Genomic DNA, 12455 nt, shown 5'->3' on the forward strand with positions numbered 1-12455 from the left:
TCAGTGCTATACGGTATCTCCTCCTCCACTCTCGCTCGACTTCAGCTAGTGCAGAACGCAGCAGCTCGCTTCTTGACTGGCACCAGGCAGCGGGAACACATCACACCGGTTTTAGCAAATCTTCATTGGCTCCCCATCCATCTCCGGATAGAGTTTAAGATCCTGGTTTTTGTGTTTAAATCCCTAAATAACTTAGCACCTGGCTACTTGTCTGAGCTCATTCACCCATATGTCCCTACAAGATCCCTCCGATCAGCTGACCAACACCTCCTACATGTACCTAGCTCTCGCTGTAAGTCCCGCGGGGAGCGCGCCTTTTCAGTTTGTGCACCGAAGCTCTGGAACCACTTGCCCCTCCCGATCAGACTCTCTTCCTCTCTTTCCCTTTTTAAGTCTCGTTTAAAAACTCACTTTTATTCTCTGGCTTTTAATTCTGTCTAACTTATTCCCTTTCTACCTTTCCTTTTAGGGTTGGATTACTTGATTTTAATGGATTTAGTTTTTATTTTTGATTGTTTTTATTGTGTGTTTTGTTCAGCACTTTGGTCGGCTCTCATGCCGTGTTTAAATGTGCTATATAAATAAAATTGGTATGGTATGGTAAAATGTAATTACTGAGGCACATCTTCAGAACCGTCCCAACCCACTCATAAGGCCTGGATTACAAATTTTGAAAACTGCAGCACTATAAAAGAACATGATCATTTAATCAATTAAATTTTTGAAAAAGAGAATCTACCTGAATTTTTGTGCTGCCACTTTGGATTCTTCAAGCTCTCTTGTGTTGCGTGCTGGATCAACAAGGTAAAGAAAGCTGTCTGCTTTACTTAGGTACTATAACAGAAAAAATAATATAATTAATTCTGTAGCCAGTAATTGCAGATATGTATATGTATTTTATCACACTTGAGAGATTTGACTATAACTTGTTTGATCAGTTATTAAAGCTGATTTCTATAATTAGTCCATGAAAAGCTGTTATACATAATATTATTGCATCAATACCTATTATAATATTTCAAGTTAATTTACTGATTCTATTTGCTATCATCTTTGTCCACACACCATTTACTACAGTCGAATACATTAAATGTCAGGTTTTAAGGTAAACTGATAGGAAACATTTAGTATTCCAGTATACAGGTATTTGACATGCAGGACTTGATAGTGGGACATCACACACACATCAATCAGGGCTAGTTGTCTCAGAAAGTAAAAAAAAGTTTCCAGGGATGACATTTTATGGCACTTACAGAGCCTAATTTTAAAAACAAAAATCTTATTGAAATTTGTTCAGAATATGAATTTTCTGAAAGGAAATTTCTGTTAGTACTAACCAGGAACTTCCAGTGAACATTTCCAACGTTCACAAACCAAACAATTGCCTGGTAGTTATCAAAGTTGACCTGTTAACAAAACATTAGTACAAATGTAAAATAAAAATATATTTATATTGCAATATGTATATGAATTTGTATTTTTTAACTTTGACAAACAGTGCCTCCTCATCATTTCTCTTTTCCCAAACAGGATGACACCAGCAGTGTAGTGGTTCAGTATGTATACCTTACTGGCCAAATCCAACTTGCAGGCAATAACAAGCAGAGCACACTCTATAATCTGGTAAAAATGAAATTGAATAAAGAAGAGATGTCAACTTAAACTGCTATTTATCTCTAGGCAAAAGCTTTATATAAACCAAAGACCACACTGTGGGTGACTCCTGTCAGTAACGAACAAGGAAATTTTAGTGACATTTTGTGCTCATAAATGTTCAACATATTAATAAAAACAGATTTAAAAAAACAATATAGTTCAATAACTTCCACAGTTACCAGATCACAGAACATTTTTAAATCCTTGAGTCGTGTTTACATGGTAAATTGGGCTAACAAAATGTGACACAAGACTAAAAGTTTGTCGTTGACAATTTCGCTTTATTTCCTCTTAGATATATATTTTATATTTTTTAACGTATATTTATTTTTTTGTTAAATTAAAGGAATGCTGTTTATTACAAATTAAAGTTAGTGATTTGGAGTTGTACAAAACATTTTAAGTATAAAACATTCGAAGATTCAAGTGCATTAGCACAGTAACAAATCCATTTAAGATTAAAGCACGTATAAACAATAGCTTTGTCTATAAAAACATTGCGTCTGTCTAACGTGGATGAAAAAATTTGTTTTTGATATGGGAACAGCATTAAGATCAGTGATGTTTTTGCTCTACTCACCACTCCTTCTCCGCATCAGTTCTTATGTTACCCCTTTCCACAACACTTAAAACACAGGGTTTGTAACACTGTCTTTTCCACGTACCTCGCCTGTTAACCATTGATGAGGTTCCAGTGGTTTCAGCTCGCTGTGGTGAACTATAAAGTTGTTCCCTTTTATTTGTGATGGAATCACAGCAACAACAACTTCGGTTTCCTTTCTTTTCCACAGTGCAGTGACCTACGGGTAAAATTAAGAGTGTATTTGTATTTGTGGCACAACAGTAAGAAACTATTTACACATTGTCAAAGAAGTACACAAATCAGGAAGGTTGTTTATTCAAAGATGTTCAACATGATACTAAAAATGCTTTCATTTTGTTTGGTGATATGGAAACACATATAAATGAACTCCAAAAGCTGATTTTCTTCATCTGCACGTAGCGTTTGCAGAGGGACAAACATTTCTTCAGTCATCCAAGTGATTTATTCACTCTCACCTGTCCAAGTTTCACGCATCATACAAAATGTAAATTTGTATACTGAATCATGGGCATTTATTAGTGATCTGTGATGAGTCATTGTTGATCAATGGTCATACCAATCTGCACAATTATGATGAAGCAACTCACATCACAACCCATCATTACTTCAGTTTGCTTGTTTCAGTCATTATGAAAATGAATTCTTTCTAACTTTGGTGAAAACTGCAGTCAGCTCAGACTGAAGAAGTTACTTGGATAAGTGAGGAAACATTTCTCCCACTGAAAAAGCGACGTCCAGGTGAATAGATTGAACCTTTAGAGATTGACATAAAAAGGATGATTGACAATTCATCCAGACATATAAATGACTATGTGTTATACCAACATAGAGACCTAATACATTTATTGGACAAGTTAAGGATTTTTTTTTAATTATGTTTTCAAGATTGTTATCTTCAAATTTAATTTGTGAATACTAATAACTCTATTTGACATCAGGGTAAGCTACCTCAATCAATAATTAATTAGTTTGGAAAAGCTATTAAAAGGATAAATAGTTAAAAGGGAAAATAAACCCTTTTCAGCATAACGGAATACCTAAGCCTTCGTTTTGCAAAAAAAGTTCTAACATAAAAATTCACGTTCTTCTCATGTAACCACCCGCATGTTTCCGAAGTGTGTCTGAATGACATAGCAGCGACTCATGATGTTATGACTGTTTGTTGAGATTTCATCGACGTTAAAGACAGTAGAATAGACACTGATTCACCTGTAATTTATCCAATGTGTTGCCCTTTTCCTCCTCCTGGACTTTTCTGGAGTTGTTTTGCAAATCCCATCCTTCGATGTCTTCTGTGCTCTAATATAAATTAAAACACATTACCATTTAAATATTGTTTAATATGTGTGGTGTGCTAGTGTATTATAATTCACTGTTTAATGTGTAATTTTTGCCTGTCTGTCTGTCTGTCTATCTAGATAGATAGATAGAAAGATTGATAGATGATAGATAGATGATAGATAGATGATAGATAGATGATAGATAGATGATAGATAGATAAGTACACATATGTGTGTGTGTATACTGTATATATGTATGTATATCTCACAATAAATAAAAATCTAACCTGTGTAGTGACAGCTTCAGTCTGCTCTGTGGGCACATCTAAGTCTGGTGGTTCTTCTTGATAATCCTTAGAGAAATATTGAAATTACTACTTTCCATAGAAGAACACAGAATACTTACATAACACACATGAAAATGTATGTCTTTATCAGAACTTAAATTGTTCTCTATCTATAATACACACATAGGTTTAGACAACATGCAGTCTTCATTATGTGTTTAAATGTTACTGCATTTACAGAACAAAATGTTAATTGATATAAATGGTCTTCTACAACAGCAATAACTAACAATAATGCTAATTACTTCAATAACAACAAGTATTTTATGGGTAGCTGTTGCTATGTGTGGAGAGTTCCAGTATCATGATTTTTAATAACCAATTTTTTGCTAAAAGCTGTGAAAGACTAATGAGGTTTTTAATTATGAAATGTAGTATGGCACAACAGATGGTTATTTAATGTATTCAATACAGTTTTAACACATTGACGAGTTACAATTACTGTACAGTTATGCATGGTTAACATCGTTATTTACTTTCAGAAACATGCATATAATGATTTAAATCATAGGAATATAAAGAGAGTTACAGTAAGATTACATTATTTATTGCATGCTTAATAGAAGCAAAAAAAAAACAAGTATACATTATAATTGGAATACAACACACAACATTTCAAATAGAACAAATTTTGGTGACATGCATAGATGAAAGAAAAAATGATGATACCTTACCTGTTTGACTTGTTTTCCCATCTGAGGAGTTACATAGAAGCCTTTTTGCTTTCTACTTATTTTCTTCCATTTCTCGGTCTCCACTCGGTAAGACTGAAAAGTATCATTTAAAAATAATTAACAAGAATTTTTTGATCTGAACTTTATGTACAAAATATTCCAAACAAGCAAACCGTCAAGGACATTTACTGTAATCCCAAATTTATTCGAATGCAAACTGCTTAACGCTTCATGTCTTTTGTTTAATTCCAGTTGTCAGTCTAATAATCTCCTACATTTATCATATCAGAAAACTCATTATAACCACATGTAATGCAGTTGTAAAATTGTTTTCTAAGAACACAAAGTCGCAACGACAGTAACAAAGACATTTTAGACCAAAGCATGCACTTAAAACAGACAATTCATAATGTTAATGCAAATATACATTACAGATATGATAAATGCAACAACAGCACTGCAAATGACTTTTGTTGTGTAAAAACTGCACCAAATCTGTCCAGAAATTTTAATTATTTTCTTCAAACCTCACCTTCCTTTTCTTGACCACATCTCCATATTCTCTGAGAAGACCATCATGTTTCCTTTGATATATGAGCACAAAGTCATCTAATCTAGTGAGACGCTTTCCATCAAAACGAATCCTTTTCAGGTCCCATTGACTTTTTTCCATGATCCCTTGTGTACAGTTGTCTTCAGTGTAGTTCTGAAAATGGTAATTACATCATTTAGTCTTTTGACAAATTCTGCATAATGTGTCTTTTACTGTATTAATTTATTGTACCTGCTTGTTCAACTGCGACACATGATTGTACCGTTTACTGAGAAAGCCATACGCTGATCCTTTGCCATGCCGTCCAAGGTCTCCTAAATAAAAACAGTACTTTCAATCAATAAAGCACATAAATAATAACATAAAAGTGCTGATTGAACAAAACTAGACATACCAAGCAGCATTCCTGACCACAAGGTAGCATGTGGAAGAAAGTATTTAGAAAGACTTGAAATGAATGCTGGTGCATGGTACACATTCGGTGGTCCAGTCACATCAAGGTGGGCACTGGCAATTACTTCTGCAAAGTGCTGTTTAACTGATGAGTGAACTATTGCCGTCTGAAAAAAAAAATTAAGTATCATATAATTAAAAAAAAATTCTTTTAATGAAGATCTTATTTTGTTTAAAAAACACATACATGTGCTACAAAACAATGTTATTGGTGTCACACTATAACAGGAACACAATTAACATCTCAACCATTGAAACCCAAACTTATTTTTAAAATTACCTTATAATCCTCTGGAATGATGTCTTTTTCTTCATCATCCCCATTTCCCGTCTGATTGATCAGCAGTTTGAGGTTCTGCAGGTGTTTTTGCACTTCTGGTCCACTGCATGGACTTTTGAAAACTACTGTTGCACTTAGAATAATGCCATCGAAATCTTTCAGGTTGGAAGAACAGGCCAGTAATCCAAAAATGTGCATGCCAAATTTGTAGTGTTTCTCTAGTCTATAGTCAAAAAAAGCATATTAACAATAAGCATGAAAACTAAACACAAACAAATTCAAATAATTAGCAGAAAAAAACATTAACAAAATATAATTATAATAGACATGAATTAACAAGTCAACAATATCTACAAGGGCAAGAACACTAACACCAAAGAAATACTTAACAGAAAAATAACATTCGTACTCAAGGACTTTAAGCACAAATACCTCTTTTTGCAAAGATCCTTTGCGTTCTTCATGATGTGACTCAAACACCGGTGGAGAATGGGTATGTTGAAGTTATCCGTGTCCAACTGTCCTGTGATAACCTGGAAGTATCTCTCCAAGAGGTCTTCCAAACTTGCTCTGCAGAATGTTATCGCAATGGACTGGAGAAGCACCAGTGAGCCATCACATATGATCATTACTGGCCTTTTGTTTGCCCTGCTTCCATACATTCGTGTAAGCTCTGTTTGAAATGCTTGTACAAAATAGGTTACAGAAGCCGTGGTATGGTCACATGTTACAAAAGTTGCTGTTGGAAGAGGTGATGATCCCTTGAAGGGATTTCGAACTATAATTTCATACACATAGTACGGAGTAGCAGAAGCATTATCTTTTGAGATAATGCTTCCTGTTGCATCAAAATATACTATGTCATCTTTGCACCATTGGTAAAACACTATAAGTGTTTTTTGGGACCAGAGCATTATACCTTTTGGATGCAGGAGCACTCTCTGAAGGACTTCGTTTGGAAGTCCTTGCTGTCTGTCAATTAAAATTTGCAGACTGGCCATCTCATTTAAATGAGGTCTATCTTTTTTTCTGTGGGACCAGGCAATATTTTTCAAGACCTCTTTAGATGGAGCCTCATCCCGACACCCTGCTTGGAAAGCTTTTTCTGGTATTTTATTTAGAGAATCCAGATAAAGACTTCTTGGCATTTTGGTTTCCAGTTGTTCTGCTATTTCGTCTCTGGAGTGTCCACGCACAGGTCTCGTTTTTATTTCCTTTGTGTTGTGGCACACCTCACCTCCTTGGAAAAGCACATCAGCCTTCAGGGTTTTTTCATCTTTAACCTCCACTGTCACAGTCACTGGACAATCCTTAAAACGGCAGTATGCCTTACATGAGAACACAGCCGTCTTAGACCGTGCCTGACTGGTGTTGATGGTAAATCCAAAACTGTAAAAGGGGTGTACTGACTTAATGCCAGTGGCTACAACATTAGTCCACTGCAATCCTTTGAAAAGCCTCCCTTTCTGCGTTTTTTTTTAGGTCTTGCCAGTCTTTCTGGTCAATGAAAAAAAAAAAACATGGCTGCTGTGGCAATGAGCATTTGTAGAATTCCTCTTCAGCATTACTGTCACTGTTGTTGGGTGAATCTGTACTCCAGTCCTAGAACGCATTAATTTTTAAAAATAAAAAATATGTGATGTAATTTCATTTAAAATAATGTTATGTGGAAAATAATTTACCTTTTCGAGGGATGTAGACGATTGTGGTGGAGACACACCAGTTTGTGGCTGTTTCAATTCAGGAGAAATGTTTTGGACAATGCCATTGTCATCACCGTCCTCTGAAACATCCTTTGAATGTCATTTTATTTGTCAAACAAAGAAATTATTTTTAAATGGAGACACTGTTTTAATCAAGTGCAATCACTTAAAAGTTATGTAATAAGTAATTCCAACCTGTTTGAGCAAAAAGAGAGATTCATTTCCTTCCGTTTCAGGTGGATACATCTCGAGTGTTTCGCCGCCAGTGTTTCCTTCATCCTGAGTGTGAAATAATTACTAGCTCATGAGTATAGTAATGTAAAAAAAAATACACGTTTTAGTTTTAAAGGTTGACATTGTGTAAGTAAATTACTTGTATTATGTCAACAAAACACTCACAAATATGATGAAAGGACTGATTCATATATATTGCTAGCGCTCTGGACTACATGCCACATTCACAACACGTCATACATGCACTTAGAAAATCAAGTGCAAACTAATAAACATTTACACACATTCACAGTCAGATGAGCGCATCAGAGGGCAACTTGGGGTTAGTATCTTGACAAAGGATATTTGGCATGCACTGAGCCAGGAATCAACGAGTATATCAGCTCAACAACCTGACCCGCAGCCACACAGTAGAAAATGTAATTTACATTTGTTTGGCACAATGTTGACGCACAAGGTACATGTGCGTTAATACATGGCCTATCATTCCATCTCTATGCTGACGATTGCCAGATTTACCCTCCATTGTGTCAGGAGAAAGGTCACTCTATCCAGTCCTTTGTGTCCTGTGTTAACGAGGTGAAGTCTTGGCTAATGGCCAACGTTCTACATCTGAATGTGGGAAAGACAGAGCTCATTGTTTGTCACCCCAACAGCAGGAATGTAGATCGTCATGTTGATCTTGGGCCTCTTTCGCCATACTCAAAACCAGTTGTGACCAGTTTGGGGTGAAACTTGATGCTGGACTTAAATTTGATGCTCACATCAACTATGTGATCCGGTCCAGTTTCTTTCACCTGAGACGCCTTGCAAAAATCAAGCCCATGCTGTCGAGAGCCCACCTGGAGCGGGTACTCCATGCTTTTGTAATTTCTAGCCTTGATTACTGCAGCTCTCTCTATGCAGGGTTGTGTCAGTCATCACTGCGTCGCCTACAGGTGGTGCAGAACAGCACAGCCAGGTTGCTGACTGGGACCAGGAAACGGGACCACATCATTTGCGTTTGCCCTTCAAGAAACAACGGTTCCTGTGTTTTGTGCCTCCATCCATTAAAGCAATATGTCTCATGTTAGGTGTTATTATTAACCTGTACACTATGGAGTTACCACTACACTACAATTCATATAAAACCGTAAATTCATGTGGAAATGATTGTTTAACTATGTAATCTAAACATTAATACAATTTTAAAAATGTAAGTTTTGAATTCATAACAATACACGTGACATAAAATCAATCATGTAATTTTACCACAGAAGATTTGTTCTCTTCGGAGGTCCCACTATCACCTTCAACATCAAGATTTTTTGTTTTGTGTATGACTTCCATGTTTCCCTGTTTAATACACATGTAGAAATTACATTGTCATCGACCTGTAATGATAAACAGTATCCTTCCACCTAGTTACACTTAGGTGTGCCTGTGCAATGCGCAATCTATATTATTCATCCACTGTTCTTCAGGTCTAAACAAACGTCTGTTGCTCAAAGAATTTTTGCTCTGGAATTTCTTTCAGAGCTTATAAAATTTTTGCCACTATCCTTGATAAATACTAAGTCCAGAGTAGTATTCAGACTATAAACATAGATATCATAGAGTGCTTACCTTTTGGTAGTGCAGAGCAACAAGATTAAGTTTTTTACGATTTGCATAATTATTTGGCACTCCCAAGTCTCTGCACACATTACTCTAGAATGCGTCTCCTCGGTGAACACCGTGTCTGTTTCTGTTGTGTGGTTCGGTGAAAGTCTCAGTGCATTTTATTATATGTTCATGTTTCAGACGAATTTTCCGTGCCTGTAAATGTAAGTAAAATAATTACATAAAATAGAGAGATCTAGAACTACAAAGTAATTTACACTATATAATTTAATTACAATCACATTTTATTGAAAATATCTTTTTCAAAATATTGTTTAAGGATAAAACTTGCCTTTCCAAAGGCAGTAAATGTTGAGGTTCTGTAACACAAATAAGAAATTAAAAAACAAATGCTTCAATGTATTTGACAAACAATAAAATTTTAAGTTTTTTTTCATAAACTTGTTATGTTTATATATTTCTTGTATTACTCGAAATGATATATTTAAAACCACTGGGGTGAGTGAAATGGTCTTGGATGGTAACAGACTAATCATATTTTTTTTAACGCACCATTCTAGTCAGAGATAAGGACAAAGCAACAGTCTGATCATTTGTGTTTCGGGTGCAAGGAAATAAACCTACATAGGAAAAATTATTAAATCATCTCTTAAAATCAAATTTCTTTCTAACAAATTATTTTCTAAAGTGTTTGTTTTTCTCGGCTACCTAGAAAATTACATGGTTATAACAAATCTATTACGTTATGCATGGACATCACTAGGATTGAGATATAGGGGGGGCTTAGCCCCAGAAGCTTGACCTTGAACATTTTTTTCACACCCTGCAAAAACTTTGTCAATTAATTCATTATCTGAAGAACATTTAACAAATTCTATTTTTTTATCACTTTCTTTTCCTTTCCTACCTTTGTGCATTTTCTCTCTTTTTATAAAAAAAACACTTAATCAGTTTGTTAGTGGGGTCTATGTTGAAGAAAGATTTTATATAAGTCCATTAAAAATTTGATATGTTATATTTCCAAATAAAGCTATTCATTTCAGTCTACTGCACTTAACAGGTCATTTATTTAATTTGTTTAATTACAACTTGCTTTATTATAAATGTTACTGAAATATGACAAAGAACAAATGAATAATTGTCAAACTTTTATTCTGCCGAATGAGTGTGCAGTTGACAGTTTTAATATATGAATAACACTGATATGATATGGAATAAAGGAGTATGTAATTAACAATTACAAGACAAAATAACAGTATATATAAAAATTAGGGCTGGGACTTGATTAAAATTTTTAATCTAATTAATTAGAGGCTTTGTAATTAATTAATCTCAATTAACTGCATTTTAATCGTTCAGGAAAATGTGCTCTCAAAGCAAAACTTAATTAAAATTATGAGACAGAGAATTAAACATTAGACATAGTTATTACTGTAAAACTAAAGCTTTTAATAAAAAAAATGCATTTTAATTAATCAAATGTCACTGTGTGATATGAAACAAGACCCAAATCAACTAAAATTTATAATTACAAATAGAAAACACCTGCAAAGGGTTCCTGAGCCTTTAAATAGTATCTCTGTCTAGTTGAATTACTGAAATAAATTTGACTTTGCACCAGATTCTAATTTTTCCAGTTTTACTTGTTTGTATAATTGGGAGTTTTTATTAGCATTTCTACTCATAATGTAGTAAAAACACATAAATAATAATCCTTCAAAATGACAGTAGAACAGGCACAAATATGATCTAGGACAGGGGTGTCAAACTCATTTTAGCTCAGGGGCCACATTGAGGAAAATCTAGTCCCAAGTTGGCTGGGCCGGTAAATTAAAAATACTGTTATTTTGTCTTGTAAAGTTTTCATGCAGCACTTAAAGTATATTTGACTCATTTTACTTTACATCTTTTAGCTTTCATCAGCACATCAATATCAGAAGTCACATCCTGAGTGGCGGCCAACTTCAGGATGTGATTCAAGTTCTTGTGTGAGCCTTGAGCGCAGCTTTGTTTTATTTATACTCATTACAGAGAAAACTTGCTCACAAAGATACGCTTCACTCTACATTGTAAAGTAGGAAAATAAAGTTTACACAACCATCTCGCGGGCCGGGGCCACAAGTTTGACACCCCTGACTAGGACTTAAATGTGCTAACTTTTAACACCAGAGCAGGTATGACTTATTCTGAGAATGATCAGGAACACTAACTGGTTCCAGTTGGATGACTGGAGGATGATAGGAAGATAAAAGATCATGGCGAGGAAATAATGATCTGACGAACAGGTGAGCGGACCTTCCTTACATGGGAAGTCCTGATGTCACGTTAATACGGGGATGCTGCAGACCCGCAGATTCACACCTGCAGCAGCGTATCTGGTGTGATCTCCAGCCTGATCACAACTTTCTCGCTGCCCCTGATACACGTAAGCATCCGCCCCTTAGCTGATGACAGCTTCAACACACCTGCTGCTTAATGATAGTAATGCATGCGATGATGTTTAGACAAAGACTCGTCTCAGAAACGTATAACTCCCCGACAGAATTGTTTAGAAAATCATCAGAAAAGTTTTAGAGTGTTTCTGTTTTAACTTAAACTTCTGTTTTCAACTTTAACTTTCACGTTGCCTGTGATTGTTTACAGAGTAGTGAGAACACGGAGCGTTCTCCCAGCGGCAGCCAGGTGCCTCTCGTTTGTTTAACTACTTTCATAAACTACTGTTAGGGCACAGAATTATTCTGTCTGGTGCTTTCAGCGCTGCACAGATGCTACGTAAATGTTAAAAATATAGCTTACCGCAACTTTTGTAAAGTTTCCAGTGCCACCGGGCAGCCGAAGCAGAGACGATCTCTGAAAAATGTCCGCGACGCGGACTCCGTTGTTGCCTGGAAGTTTTTTTTTTCAAGTTAAGAAAAGAGGCGGACGTGTTTCCTAAATCCTGCATCAGTCCAAGCAAGGCAACTACTCCGTTTCAGTAGCCATTAGCACTGTGCATTGTTGTGTGCGTCAGTGATATTCTGTCTACGAGGAAGTCGTGCAATGACAAAGGTTCCGCCGTGCTCGAAATGC

The 12455-nt window shown here is 35.6% G+C and overlaps 1 protein-coding gene across 1 annotated transcript; it reads right to left on the reverse strand.

The window, feature by feature from the left end:
• Positions 1-533: 533 nt before the first annotated feature.
• Positions 534-7215, reverse strand: LOC107374475 (uncharacterized). Its single transcript, XM_054745495.2, has 12 exons — positions 6280-7215; positions 5848-6070; positions 5509-5674; positions 5346-5428; positions 5094-5267; positions 4562-4654; positions 3828-3893; positions 3470-3559; positions 2322-2456; positions 1567-1620; positions 1338-1406; positions 534-834 (listed from the first exon to the last, which is right to left on the reverse strand). The coding sequence occupies exons 1-12, from the start codon at positions 6993-6995 to the stop codon at positions 736-738; spliced, it is 1968 nt and encodes a 655-aa protein (XP_054601470.1). The 5' UTR covers positions 6996-7215; the 3' UTR covers positions 534-735.
• Between the last annotated feature and the right edge of the window lie 5240 nt (positions 7216-12455).

This window comes from Nothobranchius furzeri, chromosome 19 (genome assembly GCF_043380555.1).
Source record: "Nothobranchius furzeri strain GRZ-AD chromosome 19, NfurGRZ-RIMD1, whole genome shotgun sequence".
NCBI classification, from domain to species: Eukaryota; Metazoa; Chordata; class Actinopteri; order Cyprinodontiformes; family Nothobranchiidae; genus Nothobranchius; species Nothobranchius furzeri.

Bases quoted from the DNA above. Each gene is read 5' to 3' on its own strand.
- LOC107374475 (XM_054745495.2), bottom strand. From the start codon at position 6,995: ATGCCAAGAAGTCTTTATCTGGATTCTCTAAATAAAATACCAGAAAAA. The intron at 3,894-4,561 runs GTAAGGTATCAT...TATTTCTCTAAG, and splicing joins TGGGAAAACAAGTCAAACAG to GATTATCAAGAAGAACCACC. The intron at 2,457-3,469 runs GTGAATCAGTGT...TTTTACCCGTAG, and splicing joins ACACATTGGATAAATTACAG to GTCACTGCACTGTGGAAAAG.